The following is a 22,982-nucleotide window of genomic DNA, read 5'->3' as shown; positions in this document are numbered from 1 at the left end:
TCAAAGCTTAAATACATCATGCAACTAATTTAAACAAAATTCTAAAGAATAAAATCAACTAAAAAAGGAATTAGAATGCCAAATTAAAATGGATAAGTCATGTTTCAAACCCCTTGTGCCGGGGCCACGCAATCGGGCCCTATAAGGACTTAGTTTTGTCCCTTCGGATTGTACAAAAGTGGTTCAACCTCACAAGAGTGTCTAATCCAAATGAAATAAAATTACACACCTTAAAATGACATCTTAATATCTCAACACACTGGCATTATCATCCAAAACATAATGCAAAAGGTTTGAATCGAATCGGATAAAGAACAAGAGAGTTAAGGCCAAACTACACACGGTGGTCCTTCAGACCACCAAAACAGTCTTGTATGGAAAGATTATAAACCCCTATAAGCAAAAAAGTGATGAAAAAGTTTTGAAAATAGAGTGACACTTTGAGACTAAATTATTTGATGGGTTTGAAGCAAAGTAATTAAGGGATACTATGCATGATTATAGATTCTCATGCATATAGGCTATAACTCATGAAAGACCACACTATGAATAAGCATGATGAAAAAGATGATCAAATGGGGATTCTAATATCAACGAAACTTTTCTAAATTCAAAACTCCAGCAACTATAGATGCCAAGGATATGATCTTATGAGAAAAGATAATTCAATGGAGTTTACCTTGATAAATGCACACTATGGACTTAAGCACAAGAAAGGAGGACCACCATCAAGATCACCATTAATAGAACTCTAAAAGCTCTCTCTCTTCAATTTTCTCTCACAAAACTTTAAAAGGAGGGGAGCAACAATTTTCCAAAATGGTTCAAGAGTTAAGATAGTTAGGGTTTGAGATCTCATGATGTGCTTTTATAACATGGGTGTAACTTTGGATTCAATCAACACCCTTGATGCATTAATCCGAAGGCACATGAGAGACTAATATACCTAGCCACCCATCCCCATCTAACTACTAGGATAAAGGAATGAGATTTCACACCATTATCACTCATCTTAAGTTATGCCACTTTACCATTTTGTCCTTGGCCCATGTTTTTGTTCCAATTGTATCCAATATGACCTTACAAAAAATACCCTTAGTTTTTTTTAATAATGTATTAGAGTAAATAACCACAAAAGCTAAAGGGCAAAGAAGTAATTAGTAAAGCTCACACATGTGGCGATATTCTTCTTTATCAAAGCCAATCACTTTGTAGATATAAAATTTCAAACCAATCAATTTAAAGATAATGTCCCCTTCACACATGTGTGAAGATATTTTTCAACTCAAATTTGAAATGTATTTTCTCTTTAATATTAAATAAATTAATTAATTAAACTTCACATATACCATGCACGACCCATGTGTGAGTTAATTAAGACATGTGATGAAAAGAGAGACTTAATTTATAACAATATATAACAAAATATAACAATATATAACAAGACACCATAACACAACCCCTTATAAAACAAGCAACCAAATGCCAATCTAGTCCCCCAGCTAGGGATCAATGCCCAGCTAGGCGGTGATCCTAGAGTGAGGTGCTGGGTTTTATGTGGAAGCCTTATGATCACTCGGACGCCACATGGCACTACCAGGTCATGACTAAAGTGAAATTTGAGCCAAACAATATGAAAAGCCTCATTTTTTTAGTAAATAAAATTATGAAAAATTTTCTAAAATTCACAATAAATATTTAAAGTATTTTTTAGCAATTATTAGGTTTTTCTCATCATTATAAAATCGGACAAAAGGTATAGTGATATCTCAGTCTAATAACTATCGGTATCAGAGTGCTCCATTGGGATAGTCCCGAATGATTTTCCGCTGAGTCTTAGATCGACCTAATAGACCTATATTCCACAGTTTAACGCAGGGGCATATAATTGGCCATATCAAAGCCGCTAAGCTAAAACTTCCGATCATTCGGCTCTCAATGGATTACAAGTGTACCCCTGTGGGACATGATCCAACTCAATTACAGGGGTCCTCTCAAAGAACATGTGCAATGGCTCTTCCAAACACAGATAATGCATTTGAAAGAGTGGCTTCTCGTACGAAATAAAATGCACATGTCATACAATGGTCTCGTGTCAGGATACAGACTTATATCCCATAAGTATCGACCATTCTATACAGGGCGAATACTCAATAAGTACTCGGGTTATATTTTTCTCATTTGGATTCTCAAAGCCCTGACCGATTGCAACTAACATCCTGACTAGGAGGTGACCCTCACACCTCATTGAGAAATTGTTTTCTCAACACATGAACTCTCAATACCTCATGCGTACTCGGGGTAAAAGAATCTAGGCTCCATTTCGCTAGACGCCAAGATTTCAATCTCTATATCCCTCTGACTAAATGAGAGACTAGTAGAATTTAGGCCCTGATAAATCATATTTCCAACACTTAAGGTATGGGTCTAGGCTCACAAGGGGGGAAGGGGATAGAGTGTATAGGGCAAGAGAAAGCGAATAGGACGTATAGGCTGAAAAGGGGTATAGGGCAAATAGGGAGTATAGGGTGAATAGGGCAAGTAGGGTGAATAGGACCGATAGGGCGAGTAGGGCAGATGGGGAGTATATGGGCATAGAGTGAGTAGGGCGGATGGGGCGCATAGGGGTATGGAGTGAGTAGGGCGGACAGGGCGTATAGGGGTATGGAGTGAGTATGGCAGATGGGGCATGTGGCAAGATGAGAGGGGTGGATGAGAGCTGCAAGATGAGAGGGACGAATGAGAAATAAAAAAAAGAGTGGAAGGGAGAGAGAGTTGAACTGACCATCCTAAGGTGCAGGTCCATCATTTGATGAGAGAGGGAGAGAGTAAGACGAGAGAAAATAAGGGGAGGAAAGCAGGGCCTGACTTAGGTGCGGGTCTGTAGCTTTAGACGAGAGAGAGAGAGAGAGAGAGAGAGAGAGTAAGTGAAGAGAGAGAAAGAAAGAAAGAGAGAGGGGGTGCTCAGACCCAGCTTGGGTCCGAGTAAGAGAGAGAGAGAGAGAGAAAGGTGAGAGAAGAAAGAAAGAGAAAAGAGAGGGAAAGAGAAAAGGAAGAAAGAGAGAAAGAAGAGAGAGAGAAAAGAAGAAGAGAGAAAGAGGAGAGAGGAGAGAGTGTAGAATTAGAATGGGCTTGAGCCTAGGTGCACCTTCATCGGTCATTTTGCATGCACATGAGAGAGAGAGAGAGAGGTCTTGGTCTTTATGAGTCTAGGTTAAGGTTTAAAGTCTAGGTGGATGGCTTAGGTGGGTTGAGTTGAGGTATGGTATATATGGACTAGGGTGTATAGGATGAGCTAAGGCATAAGCTGGCTAATGTGTATAGAATAACTAGCGTATATGGTGTATATTGTAGGTTAGGGTGTAGGTAAACCAAGGTGGGGTGTAGAGTGTATGGAGTAGAATTGGAAGCTAGGGGTTCTAAGGTGTATGGAAGCTAGGAGTTCTAGAGAGTATGGAATTGAGAGTTGAGAATCATAAAGGAGTTGTAACTTTGGGGTTATAGGAAGTATAGGGTTCTAGGGTGGTATTTTTCCTCTCTAGGAAATTTTTCTTTCTCCTCCCATCTTGGATCTTTAACTTGAAAGTAAAGCCAAATAACAAGCAAGAACTTCAAGAATTCAAAAATTTACTCAAATGTTCAAGAGAGTCTCCAAGAGTATTATTACAAATGACTTGAGTTCCATATATAGAGCAACCACAAAACAAGGGTGGAATACTAAAAACTACCGAAATTGGCAAAAACAATACACATTTTATGAATTAAAATATTAAACTTGTTTTGGACCAAATGACCAAAATACTCCTAGGCATTTTTCAACAAACGACAAAACCATCCCTATATTAGAGGCATCTTGCCATTGCTAGGGCTCGGGATCTTTTTCTTATGCTTACGGTAGTAATTCAGGCGATCAATTATCGTAGAATCGATGCTTAAAGTATTACGCATTTTTTATTGTTTTGAAATGGATTTTTAAGAAGAACCCAAAATCCAGCCAAGTTTGATAAACTTTGATTCTTCGACCACCAATCCGGCATGATCTATGACATTTCAAGCCTTTATTTTGATCACAAATTGAAGATGATACTATCAAGATCAATTTTTAATAAATATCGTCCATTTTGGTCTCCATTTGAGCACATTCCAATTTTGGGAAGCCGTCGAAAAATGAGACTCCGGCGACCGAAAAAGTATGACATTTTCGACCTCAATAGTGATATTATCCAGCATTCAATCATACATAAAAATTATATCAAACTATAGTTCTTCATAGAACAGTCACAACAGACCCATATTTGCGATGATCCGACATCGAGATCTTGAGCTTTGGCCTTTTAAAGAATTGAATGTTCTTCTTTATAAAATCTGAATTTTTATGTCTCAAGCCCATCTTCTCTCTAGAAGTATCTTATTTCGGGCCACCACATGACACATGCCATATGTTAAATCGAGCGGGTCGTCGAGAGTCATCCCGAAATGAGAAAACCCAATTTCCATAAATGATGGTTTTAAAATATTCTGGATCAAATAGCGGTAGTCTGATATAATTTTAAGACCCATAAAATAGAGCTATAATTATAAGGTCCATTTTCAGCATGATAGGAATTGGATTTGAAAACCAAGTTTCGTCCTGATCAAATCAAAAATTGTCAGAACTTGACAAAACTTTATGAGTGTCCTTAGGGTATCCAAAACTACCCCCTTTTACAATTTGAGAACATTATGATACTTCTTCAGATGTCGCCCAATTTTAGGCTTATTTTTATAGTATTCCCATGGTCTAGTGGCGTTTTGGGCATCGGCGGGACCAGGTTGCCATTGGTTTTCTCTTTATTCGCCTCAAGGATACAAGTACGTCAAAAATGATGTATAACACGGGTCTAGCGACATTTAGAATGGAGTTGTTGACATTGGCAATGTCGCCAAACTTTTGTTCGTTCTAGACAGTTGTGGGGGCCTTCGGTATGGTGGCCTTTGGAGTGGCGCTAGCGCCACTGGGAATGGCGCCAAACCTCTTTCCTTCCTAGCCACCTCTTTTGTAACTGAGGTGCCTTTAGTGCCTTGTCTTTGGGTTCTTGGTAGAGCTTTGGCGACCGTTGGGGCAATGCTAGAGCCTTCCCTTTTGAAAATACTTCTAAGTCAAGCGATAGTGAGTCTATCTCTCCTTTTGGCGCCTTTGATCCCATCGGGCAATATCGGTTCGGTGGTGGCTAGGTTTATGTAAAGGTTCAAGTGGGGTGAATGGTTTAAAATATCTAGGTGGTCTATCTGGGACATTTCAACCTATCCCTAATTTCTTCAGTCAAGATCGAGGTGTCTACAGTGAGAAATCAATCTTAGGAGAGACCTTTTTCTCATCAACCAGTTGTGGGCTTAGATTTGTGTAAAATCAAAGAGAAAAATCGGAAATAAGTAAGAATATTAAAGAAGAGATTTTGAAAAGCTTTTTATAAATAAGGGAAAAAATAAACAAGAAATAGATAAATAAATAAATAAAGCAAGAACAAATACCTAGGAAGTCGGGCCTTCAGTCTTGTACCTAGAATTAAGGCTTAGATTAGACGAGAAGAGTGAGTCTTCACTCGTTTCTCCTTCTAGATTTACTAAATCAAAAGTTGATATAGAACTTTAAGGAGAAACTATGCCTAAGAATGTTCATTTAGGGTTTAAGGTTAAGAGGGATGTTATTTTCTTAAGTTTTTATTGGCACCATAGAGTGTTTTGGATATGGTTTTGACTCGGAGTTTTGTGGAGTTGCAGAGGGCTTAGGGTTTGACTTTATGTTTCTAGGGTTTTTCTTAGGCGTTTTGGGACTGAGATAGGAGTTAGGGATTAGGTTTTTGTCCATCCAAAAGGTCCCCCCAAATCTGATTGGAGGTACCCATAAATAGAGAAAATCAACATGTAAATGTGTTTGAGATGTGTGGCCCAATCTGAGCCCATGGGTTTAGCAACGAATTGCGAGTCATGAGGTCCAATGGGCTCAAGAGGCCCATTGGCTCTATGGCATGATACACATCGCAAAAACTGAATTTTGTTCCAAATCCCACGTTTTTTAAATGATTTTGTGAAATTTTGTCAAATTTGATGGTTTATAAGATGTGAATGGACTCTAAAATCTTGAAATTTAGATATATTTTCCTAACGGTTAATACTTAGGAATATAAGGTTGGACTACTATTTGGGATTTATACTATATTTTTGTAGTCCTACAGTATACGAAGCTAGTGTGGCCCCTAGGGTTTTAGAACTCGGACATAATTCTAAATTCAAAGGGGTATCTACAATCACCCATCGTTTGGTACTCCCTATACTTCAAGGGACATGTGAGTAGTAACAAAATAGGCACCTGTAACAGATGAAAACTTGAATTCCTAAACGATGTTGTTAGTAAGTGACCATCCTATCAAGATCATATGCATGTCAACTGCCATTGTACTATGGATTTTGCAACTTGCATATCTCTTCCCATGGCTTACGACCTGAGCATATATCAGATGCTTTTGCCAAAGGACATGTCGAGCTTACTGCATAGGTCCCACCATGCCATTGACTCTAGGTTTTAAAGTTTAAAATGAAAGATGGATTCTGAATTTAGCTTGCTCAAAGTTCCTTACCCCTTTTGGCACCTAAAGTTCTCCTAAGGCTACATGTTCGAGGTTAGGAAGGTTACAAATTTCCTTTACAAGTTTTAAGGATTTATAATGATCTTGAAGGGTAGGTTTTGGCTTTTCAAGGAATTTTCTCTCCTTGATTCATTCTTGATGGACTTCTGGCTCAAGCAATCCTCTCAGATTCTGGTATGGTGTCATCATTATTGTGGCCTGACCCAACTCCATTGTTTAGAAGGCATTTGAGGTACATTTTGAACATAGGCAGAAGTTTTAGAAATAGACACTAGCGTTAGGTTATGATTTAAACCAAAAAATATTGAAGTTTTGGAAATCACAATTACATAATTGTGAAAGCATTCAAATTGGGATAGCCCCCATATTGAAGTTTAGAAATTTAAAACTTGAAATTAAGAAATTTAAAAGCATATTTATTGAAAGATAACTTAGTTGGCAGTTTAAGCTCATGTAAATATGGAGTCTACGTTACCCACAGTTTAATGTCATGTCGAGGACGAGATCATGAAATTCAACATCGTGCCAAGGACAGACTCATGCAGTTTAATGTCTTGTCGAGGATGAAATCACACAATTTAACGTCATGCCGACTACTTATTCGAATTCGATTTTGAAAGAAAGAATAAAATATAGAGTAATTTAAGACCCTTCCATCGTGAGGCTTATTTTGAGAACTTTGAAAATTAGAACTCCATAAAACACATTAAAAACTTTTTTAGAAGATAAATATTTTGAACTTGTTATTTGTGAAGAGGGGACCTTTTGAAATATCTTTTGAAAAGAAATATTTTGACCCTTTTGGTGGAAGTTTTGATTTTAATTTGTCTTTTTTAAAGACTAATCTTCTGAAAACCTAACTCGAAAACTAAATTTGGGAAAATAAATTGATGCCCCTTGTGTTTTGCTTTTTTAAAAGCTTGGGCTGGATTGGTTACGTTATGTGAACTGATCTAATCTTGTCTGAGACTTTCAGGACCAGGAATCATCTAGTATTCCCTTGCTCTCAAAGCGCAATCCTCATGTCATAATCCAAAGAAAGGTTCGCGATATTTTCAGGCAAATCATATCTTGAAGATTACACTGACCATAGTGATTGAGGTTCCCTTGGTTTTCCAATTTCAGGCCTTGACAACTGATCCTAAAGTTCGAATGATCAATATCCTTTTTGTTTTGTGCCCCGAGGTCCCTTTCAGTTTTTCAGCCTGGTGGTTTTTTGTTCTTTTTTATTTCTTTTTTCTTTTTCCAACCACACGGGGTTCTTTTCGAATGCTCAACTAGGCAAGATTTTCTTTTTATGTCAACAAGTTTTTCTATCCTCGTTGCCTCTAGCCTCCGGTCATCACCTTTCAGTGTCTGCTCATAGCTCAGACGTCTGTTGGCATGTGAGTTTGGTGGTCTGAGTAATCACCTTTTCAACACTTTTGGGACTTTAATTAGCAATGGTTACAATCTAGTCAACTCTACTTCTTGTGAAATTTCACCCAAACTGGTCGTTCTTGATTTCAGACTGTCTACTTCGGATTTTATCTTGTCCTTGGGGCTGTTTTAGAGTGTCTTCCAAGGTTCCAAGCTCTGTCAGGTAGCTTGGGTAATTCAAGTTGTAAGGTGGTTGTCCCGGGGAGGACTTTGGTTCTTCGATAGTTTCCTCAATCGGGATTGGACCGTCTACAACACATCATGGAAACAAAATTTGTTCAAATCCCAAGATTTTTCCTTGATTTCAGTGATTTTATGAGACTTTATCAGATTTGATAGTTTTTAGGATGTGCATGAACTACGAAAAGTTGAAATTTAAGTCTTGTTTCTTAAAATGGTTGAGTTTGAGAATATCCTTAAGGTTGGACAACGGTTTGGAATGTGGGCTACAATTTAGTTGTTCTATGGTGTATGATGTGGCCGTTAGAACCTAACCAAAATTCCAAGCTCAGAGGGATTGGCTACATATACATTTGGGATCATTCAATGAGGCCTCAACCTCATCGACTATCCCTATTATGTTGTCATCTCCAGTTGTGGGAGTTGGGATTTCTTCAGGTTATGTGGGGCATCTTGGTTATATGGAGTTTTCTCCGGTTATGATGTGCTCCACCCCTATTGTCAATGACTCCTTGAGGGTTTAATGTTCAGTTCTATGTCCCACTTTGGTGGGTCATCTACAGTGTGTCATTAAGGTCGTTGTCATAATGTGTCTGAGAGGTCGACGTAGGATTCTTGATGAGGCGGAGTGGCTAGGCCTTCATTAAAAATGATGGTTGTGCTGAGTTTCTCTATCCGTGTTCACTTGGAGTATGGTAACCATTTCATCATCCCCCTCAGATGCGTTGTGTTTGATATATGGTGATGATAACCCTCGTAGTATTTTGAGGAAGTCCTCTTGTGCCTCTTGAGGTTGCTGACGAGATGGTGAGAATATGTCATTGATCAGTAGGACAAGCAACCATGGGTCTTTAATTTTAGGTTATCTAAAATTAGAGCAACATTATTTACTTGTTTAGTTGCACAGATAAAAGAAAAAGAAAAAGGAAAACATCATGGGAACATATAATTTAACTGATTACAACCTCTTACAAAAGGGGTGAAGATATTCTTATTGAGGTTGGGAGATATTAATCTTTCATTTCAATGAAGTACCTCATTATAAAAAAAAAGAAAAAAAATTCAGAAATGCCCAAATTCTTTTGTTTACATTTGGAAACTTTGAACAAGCAGATGCATTTCATTAATTTAGCCCACCCTAAGCAAGCGCGTAATTTGGTTGACCTTATAGGTGGGGCTAACTACTAAAATACACCTACCTGTTCAGGTTCCTAATCTTAATACAGCTACAATTTGGGTACTATTGGAGACCTTTTTTAAGGGAATACATGAATAAATGAAAAATACAATCCTTACAAATTCATGAACATACCAAAACATATAGTTTATTTTTAAATTTTCATTTCACTCAAGTACCTCAAAAAAATATTTTTCATAATTAACCAAATTCCCCAATTTATGTCCCTAATAAAAAAGGATGTTTCAATAATTTAACCTATTTAAGGGGCCCCAGATAAAGAACTTGAGTATCCAACTTGTTTAGGAAAATTAAATTATTAAAATGGCCCTTCTTGATCAAGTTTCCAACCCAAACGCATGGTGTATATTTTTAATTATATTTAACAGGTTCCTTACCAAAATGTAGCGTGGGTCTGCAATTCTATATGTGCTTCCCCTAAGTTACCCAACATCCATCATAGAGATGGATGTAAAATTATGGTGATCTTACCAAAACCCACAAATCAACCATTTAAAAAGTACATTAAAAATATTATTTTTAATTTTTAAAATTATTATTTTTTATATTCATGTTCACTTAGTATAGATTATCGAACTTTAATTGGATCAAAGTCCATCTTGGAGATGAATTTTGGAGAGAGGACTCAATTTTAAACGTTTAAATTGTATAAATAAGTACAGATATAGATTCTCAAGCCAGGTTCCCAACATCAAAATTCTACGTCCAAACAAAATTTAGTGGTGCGCATTATTTCTGCCGTACGAGGAGGGCACCTTATGTAAACCTCACCAAAATTTAAAAGCAAATTCGAAAATAAACCTCGAAAGCAATAGTGCGAAAACCGGACCGAGCCAAGCGGTTCAACCGGTGAAATGGTATGTTCTCGAGTACGATTTAGTTAATGAATCAGTGGATCCAAAATGGGGCAAAAAGGATGGTTTCTACCCCCATAAATAAAATTTACCATTAAAATTTAAGAATTGCAATTAATATTAGAAAGTTATCTAAAAATGTGTCATTAAATTTCTATTAAAAATATAAGAAAGTTATTTACTGGGAGAGCTATTAAATGGCACATTCTGAAAACTGATTTTAATAAATATAAGAAAGCTATGTAAGAGTACATTCCAAAAATTGATATTCATTTTTAAAATATATTTGCAGCATTTTTTTATTTTTCGATTTTAAGTCCGAAAAATGCAAAAAATATAGAAAATCCACAAAATAGGAAAATAAATATATAAATAAAAAAGGAAAAACTTTTTAGTATTTGAGTTTTCAATTTTTTTTCCTTATTTATTATAAAATACAAAAAGAAAAATATAAATAGAAAAGAAAAAACTTTTTAGTTTTTGAAATTGCAGTTTTTTTTTTTTTTTTTTTATTTTTTTTTTTTAATTATTTAATATCTTAAACGAGGTCTGGTTCGGCCAACCCAAACGAACCAGTGCCTTCATTGGTTCGATCACCAGTCTAGTCATGACTCATGAAGTTAGTATTTTCCTGGAAATTTTTTGTTTGAGATAGAAATTCTAGGGTTTCGTCTCTCTCGCTCCATAGACGTATATAAGGATAAAAGTTCTAGGGTTCATTTTGCTCACTTTCTATCTCTTACTTCCTCTGGAATCTGGGGTTTTGAAGATGCAGATCTTCGTAAAAACCCTAACTGGCAAGACCATTACTCTTGAGGTCGAGAGCTCCGATACGATCGACAATGTCAAGGCCAAAATCCAGGACAAAGAGGGCATACCACCAGATCAACAACGCCTCATCTTCGCAGGTAAGCAGCTCGAAGATGGCCGAACCCTAGCGGATTACAATATCCAGAAAGAGTCGACTCTTCATCTGGTTCTGAGACTTAGAGGAGGAGCGAAAAAGAGGAAGAAGAAGACTTACACTAAACCTAAGAAGTTAAAGCACAAGAAGAAGAAGGTGAAGCTCCCTGTTCTTCAGTTTTACAAGGTTGATGACTCTGGTAAGGTTCAGAAACTTAGGAAGGAATGCCCTAATCAGGAGTGCGGAGCTGGAACTTTCATGGCGAATCACTTTGATAGGCACTATTGTGGAAAGTGCGGCCTCACTTATGTTTACCAGAAAGCAGGAGCAGAGTAAATGAAGCACTTCCTTTGTTTTGAGATCTAGGGTTTTATATGGCATCTTTTGAAATTATTGGGTTTTCTGTTAATGTGTCGGATAATTACGGTTTTTGGACCCGCTTTTCTGATTCATTTAGGAGATAGAGTGAACTTTGGATATTGAGAATTGTTTTCCTTTTTATGTTTGGGATTTTGACATTTAAGAATTAAGTTAAAATTGTGTTACTTTTGGATGTTTGTGGTTTCTTATCTTCTGGTTTTTATCTGTGTTTCCTGTAATGGTAATTAATATTGTGATGAGATTTTTATCTGTGTTTCCTGTATTGATAATTATTATTGTGATGTGATTTCTCTTTGATGTTACAGTATTAGAGATTAGAGAATGTGTATTTTGATGGTATTGTCTTAGAGGTTACAGATTGCATAATTTGATGGTACTGTCTTAGAGATTAGAGATCGTGTAGATAAATAGACTGAGGGTCTTTACCATATATTTGTGCTTAACAAAGGCCTTTGAAGGGGATAGATGCAACTTCAAGACTAATGTTTTTATTATAAGAGAACTGAAAGGTTATTGTTGCGAGGTGCTAGGCCAAAGAGTTCCAATGCTAGTAGACCTTAGCATTTCTGGTGATCCATGTAGGGTGTGCTGCTTTATGCATGTGTTGATGATCTGTGTAGCTCACAGTATACTCAGGCTATAGATGTTTGCTTTTAAATGCTACAAAAGCAAGTGTAGCAAGCCTGGGATCTGGTGCTTAGCTTATTCCAAAATCCAGCATTATCTTAGAGCATGGGAATTGCTCATTTGCTACTTTAGGATCACAGATGGTTCAGTTGACTATCAGATAAATGTAACTTGTAGGGGAGATGAAAATTCTACAATGAATATATGTAAGTTATCATCATCATCATCATCGTCAATATAGGATTAGGATTCATGAAAAGATGTGGCAAAATTTTATGCTGGCTGCCCTACCTAACATAACTTTCCTTTGTCTGGGCTTGGGAACGGCATGACTGGCTTGGGACTGGCCATAACGGAGTTACAAGTTAGAATATATTTGTTAATTACTATTGAAAGGACAGGGAAAGTTTATATATAGCTGAGGCTCTAAACAATCAAATTTGAGCCTACCTCAAAACTTTCACTAGAAGAGGTTGTTTTGATACCCAAATATCTTCACATTGATCATCTCAACATCAAGATGTATGGACATGAGAAAAAAATGGATTGTAAGTTTTGAAAATAGTGTGTTTTATAATGTATTTTTGGACCGTCAATTTTCAAGATTTTCAAGTTTTCATAGATATGTCGATCTACACTGATGTTGAAGCTTTAAACTTTATAAATAAATAAGAAAATATATTTTAAGGCTATCACAAAGATTTTTGAATATTGAAACCACATTTCGCGACACTATTTGAAGGTAGGCTCTAATTTGATTGTTTAGAGCCTACGCCCTTTACAAACCGCATCCAAAGTTACAAGTTAGAATATATGTGTTAATTAATATTAAAAAGCTTTTGAAGGATTGTCTCTGGATATGTTTTGTGAATTAATGCCCTTAGTGCTTTGCTTTGGAATGTCTAGTTGGGACCTTATGGTCTCAAAAGTCTTGCACATGATGATTATAAAAGGGATTGAAGGATAAGTATTGCTTATGCCTATCATAATATGGTATGGGGACTTGCCTCAAAGCTGATAGGTATATGTACTTGCTTCAATTTTTCTTATTACCTTACCTTGTTTCTAATGACCTATTGCAGCATGGTCCCCATATATTTTGTACACGAAATTGAAAAAATGACTGGCACCTGGGATTGTGCTTTTACATCCGCAAGAAAAGCATTTACAATTGTTAACACTTATTAGAATGTAACTATGTTTATAAATTATTGATGATAAAGAATGCTTAGAAGGGATTCATGTTATGTTTATGCAGACCCAATCGGTACTATAATATTATTAACTTAATGTTTTGATTAATTGATTTTTGTATTAAATATTGTTTTAATTTAACTAAGGTATTAATTAAAATCTTATTAGATATTTAATTTTTATATGAGTAATAATCCAATGAGACCCTCTCACACCCATGTGTGTAGGACTTTAAAAGATCATCATTAAATTTGGCACAGATCTCTAAATATGAAATTAATTTAATTAAACACATATATCACGATTATAAATTGCTTTAGAAATTACTTAAATAAAAAATATATTTAAATTAAGATGCATTTATATACACATGCATTTATATACACATCTTAATTTAAATATATTTTTTATTTAAGTAATTTCTAAAGCAATTTATAATCGTGATATATGTGTTTAATCAAAGTAATTTATAAAACAATTTGTTGTATTTTTTTTTTTAACATTAACAAAGTTTTCATTGAGAGAATGAAGTGAGTACAAAAGAATACAATTCAAGAAATATTATAAGAGGAGAAAGAGAGAGTAGATAAAAGAAGTAGGCACAAGATAACAGAAGAGGACCATAGAATCAATCCTAAGTTCTCTGGTCGAGGCCTTTGCCAAGGCATCTGCGCCTGACATTTTTCTCTCTATAAACATACTGGAAACGAACCTGTTCTAAGGGAGAACAAAATCTCATCCATACTTTTGCTTGAACCACCAGGGACTCGAGTCTGACACCACTTGATTACACTGTATGAGTCTCCTTCGATGATAACTCTATTATACTCCATTGATAACCTAGAGTCCCCTTCGATGATAACTCTATTATACTCCATTGATAACCTCAAGAACCAATAATTACATAGTTGCCTCACGTCTCAGCAGCGAGCCTGATATGTCCACAGGGTGTTCCCTGTGTGGCCCTTAGCAGCCATAGCCTGCCAGTCCTTCCTCACTCACCCCAAATTAGTGCAGTCCAATTGCTGGCTTTGTGGTTCCTCACTCACCCCAAATTAGTGCAGTCCAATTGCTGGCTTTGTGGTTCTTGGCTTCTTGACGAACAGCAAATCCTTAAAATTCATATGAAAGGTCTCTTTAGGTGCTGCTATACATTCCATTAAAGCAATTTATTGTATTGATATGTTGTGGATCTGTCCAAATGATTTACTCTCTTGTCATGTAGTCTAACATTTTTATGTGCTAACCACGCTCCATTTGCATGCTTTATTAGTTTATTGTCATGCATAGAAATTCGACATTTCACAATGTCAATTACGGGTGGCAATGGACCTGGAGCTGGGCCTGATACCCAATGGGTAGACCCAACCTATGTCTAGGTATGCATCCAAAAACTAGACTCGGCGGGTCGGGTCCAGGTCCAAATCTTGGAGCCAAACACTATATGAGGTTTGCGTATGGGTCTATGTAGACCCGACCTGAATATTGTTGACATTTAACTAATATCATTATATGATATTTAAATAAAAATAATTATATATTTTTAATTATAAAATTTAAATAATTTTAAAATTAAACTATCGAGGGATCAAGCTTATGAGCCATACTTTGAAGCTATAAAAAAGAGTCATTGTACAATGACTAAAGCAAGAAACAAGTTTATCTGAAAAGCAATTTGGTTTTATGTCAAGAAGGTCAACAACTGAGGCTATTTTTCTACTTAGGCAACTGATTAAGAAGTTTATAATGACGAGAAGAGACCTTAAGCGTTAGGTGGCACCCAGGCGGTCCAGGCGGCCCAGTTGAAAAAAAAAAACTGATGAGTGACTGATGATTGATAATGATTAAACTATAAGAATTTTGATAATTCATAAGAAGTTTGATAATTCATAAGACCATAATCCTGTTGGGTTTATGTGGTATTTTAAAGGCCTTATGATTGTTTGTAAGATGAAATGATATAGTGGATCATGAACTCAGTAGGAGTGTGGTCCCTCGTGGACCATGCTAAGCAAACGATATTTGTTGATACTGGACTGTGTTTGACGGTCTAGGCCAGTCGGTTGGGAAAAACCCATGTTACCTGGGCATAGAATATCAACCGATAAGGGTTCTAATGGGTCGCCGCTTGATGAGGTCGGAGTATGCCTGGATGCGTGAGGGATTGTGTGACCTTTGTGTGTGATGGTGGCCTACAAAGACGGGCGTCAAAGCCTCATTCATGTACCATCACAAGGCATGCATATTGATAAACTGTTTTGGGAAAGCAATCCACCTTTCAGGGTGAAGCGTATGCATGTGTCAGACATACCCCTATGCACAATAGGACCTATGGTCGCATCAGGTCTAGTTGACTTTGACTCGTCGCTGGGGGGGACTTGAAATCTACAGATTGGGATTGCGATCCTTTGGCTCATCGGCCAGACTTTGGTGACCCGCTAATGAGCTCTTGCTTGGACTGTGGGTCATGAGAAATACTGAGTCGGTTCGATAAAGCAAGTGTGGTCTGTAGTTCACAGCTGAAGGTGGAGTGCCCCATGATTATTGATTTAATTCTTAAACTATATGGATCCATTTCCCATCAAATTAATTTAATTATGTTTGTTTTATGATAGAAATTATTTTAAAATTATTATTTGAATTTTTATGAACGTCTGGATATTTTATTTATAAAATTTGGATTTGTAAAATTAAAAATATTGAATTTACAAGGGTTTAAATAGTCAAATAAATATTTTAAAATTATTTTTATTATTTTGAAATATAAAATAAAATTTCATGGGGTCCATTGTGCACATGAGCCCGCCATATTCTAGAAGGTGGGGCCATGCATTCCTTCCTTGAAGTGGCACACGCTCCACCTCTTACGATTTTCTATCTTATGCAAAGATTTTGTTTTGTGGTCCATGTGACCTTATGCTATGGTAATAGTCAATTGTGACATATGGTCAAATGTGACTTGGAAATATATTGACCATATATTGACTAAATATTAAAGTAAATATTGACTTGATATATCTTTGAAAGATTTTGTGAAAGTATGAGAATGATTATGCTATTTTATGGTATGCATAATATTTTGATTGAATTTAATTTGACTTAATTTCTATTGATGGAAAAATGATTTAGGAAATGGGGATAATGATTCATGCATCTTTCATAATGTTGATGGCCTATTTATAGAATGGATGGTTCAGATCTCTCACCCCACAAGTCACCCTTGATCGACGGCCCACATTCAATTTCAGTTAAGATGCAAATTATGGGAAACCTTATGAAACCTTAAACCCAATTTTGCATTATTAATAAGGGTGTACCCCCTTATTCTCTACACATCTCTCTTCTCTCTGTTGTCTCTCTCTCTAAGGGGCATGCCCCATTCTCTCTCATCCCTCTCAAGTCTTTCTCTCTCCTCCCTCTAAAGACTCTCTCTCTCTAGACCTCTCTCTCCTAACCTATCTTTAGAGGGGCACACTCCAACCTTAGGTCACCTCCTAAGGCTTTCTCTCATCTTGAATAGCTTTAGGGTTGGGTAGTATGGGATATGCCAAAATAAGTCTTAGGGTTAAGATTTAGGTCTGATAAATTCTAAAAAGATTCCATAGAATTAGTTTGGCTTAAACATGCTTTTCTAGTTGAGATTGAAGCTAGATCATCGATCTTGTACCATCGGATGGTGATGACTCGATGTGTGGTGTAATAAGTCCGGTTGAGGTAATCTCCAACAATTTAATCTTTATATTCTCAAGCATAAGAAGTAGCATCAAGGTTTTTAAGATCTTGGATTTGTTAGTTTTATTTTATGTAAAACAAGAATTATTGTGGTAAGATTATTTGTTGCGATATTTGTCAAAAGAAAAAGAAAAGAAAAGAAAAGGGGAGAAAAGAAGAAAATAAAAATTAATATTCCCCGACAAGATCAGATTAGTCTTTCTTTCAAATCCCAGTTAAAAAAAGAGATAGAAGTCGAGTAGAGAATTTTGATAATCCATTAAACCATAATCCATATTTTCATACAATGCTGAAACAGTAAAATCATACAAGCATACACTGATAGTCTGATACATTGTAGACTATACACACAAAAGTTAGATAGTAGAACTAGAAACTACAAAGTATAAATTAAAAATAATAAAAAGAAAATATACATAAATTCATAAAATATACAATCTAGGACACAATAGTCAACACTTAATACAATAGTCAACCCTCAACATCAAGAGTTTTCGGTCATCATCCCCATCATCATCATCATCAGAAGAAATAGGGTCAGCTTCATCATATGCATCAGAATCGAGGCCATCGTCATCAGAGCTATCTCCTCTTCAATATAACGTTCGTTCTCCTCAGTTTCTTTTGAATCTACCACTTCCTCCTCTTCTTCTACCTCCTTCTTACTAGTATGTGTAGATGAGGTCCTAGAAGTCGTGGTTGCTCTACCCTATTTTATCATTTTGTGCTTCCTTGAACTTAAATATTTTATAATTTCTTCTCTGGTAGCTTTAGGAACATTTTTACACTGGGCAATATCCTCCTTAATACCAACAAGGTCTTTTTTAAACTGGTAAATGCCTCCATTAGTATCATTTACACAATAATTATATGTAATACGATTTTTGTCATTCGGGTTATAACCATACTTCCAACCTGGATCACTACTTCTAGAAGAACTTAGAGAAGATATTTCTGTAGAACAAGGCTTATTTTCATCATTTTTTTATTTTTTTAAATTCAGAAGTTGTCTAATCTCATACCGAGTAGCTTCAGGAACCTTTTTACAAGAAACAATATTTCATTTAATACCAACAAGGTATTTCTTGAATCAGTTAATACTCCAATTGGTACTTTTTTCACAAAAATTACACCTTATATAATTTTTATCTTTTGGTTTTGGTTATAACTATACTTCCAACCCCGATCACTTCTTCTAAAAATAGCAAAAATAGATCTATTCAAATGACAAGGATTTTGTTCCTGTTTTTGTTTTACAAAACTTAAATTCTTCTTTGATAGCTTCAGGAACATTTTTACAAGGGGCAACATCCCCCTTATTACTGGCAAGATGCTTCTTAAACGGGTTTATTCCTCCTTTCGTATCCTTTTCACAAAAATTGCATCTAATGCAATTTTTGTAATTTGGATTCATATTATATCTATATTTCTAGCCTGGATCTCCACTTCGATTAGATCCTGAAGAAGAAATCTTAAAATAAAATAAGCAATAAAAAAAGTAAAATTTTGTAGTTATTTTAATTGCTTGAAATCCAAACTCCCATCTCTGAGATGTTTTTTGGTACTAAAATAATAATAAAAACCCTCTAATAGGATTATAAAACTCTAAAACTAAATCAAATCTACCTGAGTGATGTTTGGATCCATTTTTCGTAACTTTGATAAACACTTCGATTTAATGAAAGTCATAAAATTTAGTTTTTTTTAGGTTTCTCTCTCTAAAATGGGTTCTTGTGGGTTTAGGTTTGAAATGAATCTAAAACCCATCCTTTAAACCCTTTATATTTCAAAAAAAATCAATACAACTAAATAAATAAATAAAATTTCCGCCCAGGGTTGAGCGCTGGGCGCCTACCTAAGCGGGTTCCGTACCGCCTAGGTGGCTGACTAGGGACTGCCGCCCAGTTTGTCCACCTAGGCCTAGGCGATGCGCTCAGGCCTTTTGGACCGTCTAGGCGTTGGGCAGCCCGCTTTTTTTAACACTGGTATTTATTGATATAGAAAAAGCGTATGAGATAGAGTACCTCGAGATTTGATTTGGCAGGTGTTGGAAACGAAAGACGTCCGCAGATACTACATCGACTTGGTGAGAGATATGTACAATGGAGCGGTTACTAGTATACAAACAACTAATGGATAGACTAGTGAGTTTTCAGTGACAATAGATCTATATCAAAGGTCAGTATTGAACCCATACTTTTTTGTCTTAGTTATTGACGACTTAACTAGGCACCTAATGATGAGGTACCGTGGTGTATGTTGTTCGCAGATGACATAGTTTTGATTGATGAGACCCGAAACGACATCAACACATAGAACTTTGGCGGGATGCTCTAGAATCTAAAAGTTTTAAAATTAATCAGATTAAGACATAGTATATAGAGTACAAATTTAGTAATAATAGCAGTAGAGACGAAGAAGTAGTTAAAAATTTAAAAATAGTGTAGATCAAGTAGATCCATGAACTTTTGAAAATCTTCACAATTACCCATCTAGATAACACCTTATACGATGTATTATTTTCAAATTTTGAATTCTATCTTCCCATATCCATATATCTTGACGTTGAGATGAACAAAATGAGGGTTTTTTTTATCATCAAAATGGCTCAATATACAAAGAAGAGAGTGTATACTAAGCTTTCACAAGAGCATAATGTGCATGTACTCCATCATTAAAAACCCCTTCTTAGAAAATGTTTTTTTGTCTAAAATTTTGGGAACCACGTAACAATCACTTGAGGGTTATTTTCAAAAGAAAAAAAAAAAAAAACTGAATTTTGAGTTTTGTGACACTTAGATCTAGCCCTTTAAAAATTGGATAGTCTCTATTCAAGCTTGAGGCACAAATTTTTTCTAGTACATAAAGAGTTTATTTCTTTCTTTTTTTTTACTGAGAGTAATATATGGGATATAGAGACTACATCTCCAAAATTTGAGATTTACAAATATCCCTAGCATGTGCTTTGCCCAAGAAAGTAATAGATTGTACACTCTTGTGAGAGTAGGAAATCTCTTGGCTACAAAACAAATACCGATTATTGTTTTTTGACAATATCATATACTTTTATTGATAGTCGTGGGATTACGAAGTGGGAATTACAGTGTTAGAAATAGACAAAGAGGGTAAAGAAATGTCAAGTTTAGCTAGGCAATCAACTGCCCTATTAGTCTCACGATAGACATGAAAAAAAGAGACGAGAAGCCCAAAGTTGAAAAAAGATGGAATATTTTCAAGACATGAAAAGACCAAAAAATGCTTTGCTCCTGCCAGCACCATTTGATGACATTTAGGAAGTCACCTTCAATTAAAACTGGACCTGAAATGCCTTTGCTCACAATAACTTCTATAAGAAATTTCAGCCTAGTTAGCATGTTATTGCCCTAGAGTCCTGAAAACAAGTACAGATTTATTTTAAGAAAAACAGCCCCAACACCATGGGAATTTTTTTTCCTTTTTTTCGAATATTATAATTAAAAACCACCTCTTAAAAAAGTGGTCCGCACACGTCTTATGGAGGAAGCACTATCCCTTCGGAAAAAGCACGATGTGGGACTAAAAATGTAAAACAGAGAAAGGGAGATGGATATTTAGCGAGAGGGAGAGGGAGAGAGAGAGATAGGGAGAAGGGCGAATTAATTGTAATTAATTGCTGTTTAGTATATAAAAAAGGAAAACGTTTATATAGACCCGAGGCTCTAAACAATCAAATTAGAGCCGACCTAAAAAATTTCACTAGAAAAGGTTGTTTTGATGCTCAAATATCCTCAAATTGATTATCTCGACATCAAGATGCATGGACATGAGAAAAAGTTGGATTTCAAGTTTTGGAACTAGTGCACCTTGTAATGCATTTTTGGGCCGTCAATTTTCAATATTTCAAGTTTTCATAGATCTGATCGATCTACACTGTTTTTTAAACTTTAATTTTATAATTAAAGATGAAAATATATTTTAAGGCTATCTCAAAAATTTCGAATATTGAAACATTTATCGACACTATTTGAAGGTGAGCTTTACTTTGATTGTTTAGAGCCTTCGCTCTATACAAACCGCACCATATAAAAAAGGGAAAAGTTTAGATAGAGCTGAGGCTCTAAACAATCAAATAAGAGCCTACCTCAAATTTTTCACTAGAAGAGGTTGTTTTGATGCCCAAGTATCCTCAAATTGATCATCTCGACATCAAGATGCATGGACATGAGAGAAAAATGGATTTCAAGTTTGGGAAATAGTGTATTTTGTAATACATATTTGGACCGTCAATTTTCAAGATTTTCAAGTTCTCATAGATCTGTCGATTTACACTATTTTTTAAGCTTTAAACTTTATAAATAAAGATGAAAATACATTTTAAGGCTATCACATAGATTTCCAGTATTGAAACCACATTTCTCGAAACTATTTGAAGGTAGCCTCTAATTTGATTGTTCAGAGCCCGGGCTCCATACAAACCGCACCCTATAAAAAATGTGATTCTCTATCATTTCACTTTTAATTTTAAATTTAAAGCTAAAAGATGTTATAGGAGTGTAATATCTATTTACTCCCTTTGGCAAACCGTACCTAGGTTTAATTTTAGAACCTCAAATTTTGGAGATATAACTTCTTCAACTCATAGATTTAAATCAATATTTATTTTTGTTTTTTTTCTAATTGTACCATCCATCCATGTACTTGAAAAAAATAATTTTATAAGATAATATCTAAGTGTTACAAAATTCAAATTTAATTTTTTTTTTTTTTAAGATAATTATCTATTGATTTTGGGGTGATTCTAAAATTTTAGATTGAAAACATTCTCCCAAATAAATAGTTTGATCGAGGAAGTAGAAGTAAACTATACTCCCAAGGGAGCATAGTATACATGCCCAATTACATATTTTGAACAGATACATATGGCACAAAAAACAATTTCAAAGTTGAATTGGGTTTTTATTGTCACATATTTATTTATCCATTTAGATAACCGAGATAGAGAAGATGAATTGTTGACTATGAAGTGAAATTAATGAACAATAAATAATTAGACAAGAGATAGGTTATCAGTATTTACATATTTTCAGTAAAATAACGAAAAAATTATATTTCAATCCTACTATTGTTTTTTGAAAAATCTGAAAAGCAATAATTTTGAGAAACTATAGTATTTTTTTTAAAATTCTTTTAAAGCCGAATCCAACTGATTCGACAGATTCTCCAATCTTGATGGTCGATCTGCCATTTTTTAGATGGACAATCCAAGTCACCGATCTATTTTTTAAAACCTTGGTGTACATTATGTGCGTGTTTGGCATTACTTGAGCTTGGCATTTGGGCATTTGTGTTGTTAGGACCCATACTGAAAATCCCCTTGCTCTTAATGAAACAACTACTCGGGCCAAGTACTATATTTGAAACCACTACTCGAGCCAAGTACGAGTAACTCGGCCCGAGTTGGGTTGAGTACTCGAGCCGTCAAACGAATGTTAAAGAAAATTACAAAAAAAAAAACAAACAAGAAATATATTTTTAAAATGAGATGAATCAAAATACATCTACATGAGGTTAAAAAAGAAGTGAAAAAAAAAATAGATTTTAAAAAATCAATTTGTGATCTAGGGTATTTTCAAAATAATCTAAAAAATATGAAATATATATATATATATATATATATATATATAAAAGGAAAACTATCACAAATATCCCTTTTTTTATGAATTTCAAAAAATACCCTATTTCTTTTAAAACCTCATTCATACCCTTTATGCTAACTGTTTATGCACTAATCCCATTTTTGTGCCTAAATACCCTTCATGATAGTAAGACTACCGTAAAGGTCATCAGGGTCCTATCAAGACCATAATGAACTATCATGGTAGTCAAAG

The 22,982-nt window shown here is 35.3% G+C and overlaps 1 protein-coding gene across 1 annotated transcript; it reads left to right on the top strand.

Annotated features, from left to right (window-relative positions):
• Positions 1-11,022: 11,022 nt before the first annotated feature.
• On the top strand, positions 11,023-11,734 carry LOC18436689 (ubiquitin-ribosomal protein eS31 fusion protein). The gene has a single exon (XM_006846913.4). It carries the CDS (start codon positions 11,047-11,049, stop codon positions 11,515-11,517), a length of 471 nt encoding a protein of 156 aa, XP_006846976.1. The 5' UTR covers positions 11,023-11,046; the 3' UTR covers positions 11,518-11,734.
• The last annotated feature ends 11,248 nt before the right edge of the window (positions 11,735-22,982 follow it).

This window comes from Amborella trichopoda, chromosome 11 (assembly GCF_054954075.1).
Source record: "Amborella trichopoda isolate Santa Cruz 75 chromosome 11, AtrichopodaSantaCruz75HAP2 v2.0, whole genome shotgun sequence".
Taxonomy (NCBI): domain Eukaryota; kingdom Viridiplantae; phylum Streptophyta; class Magnoliopsida; order Amborellales; family Amborellaceae; genus Amborella; species Amborella trichopoda.
This window is presented reverse-complemented; position numbering and strand designations above follow the sequence as displayed.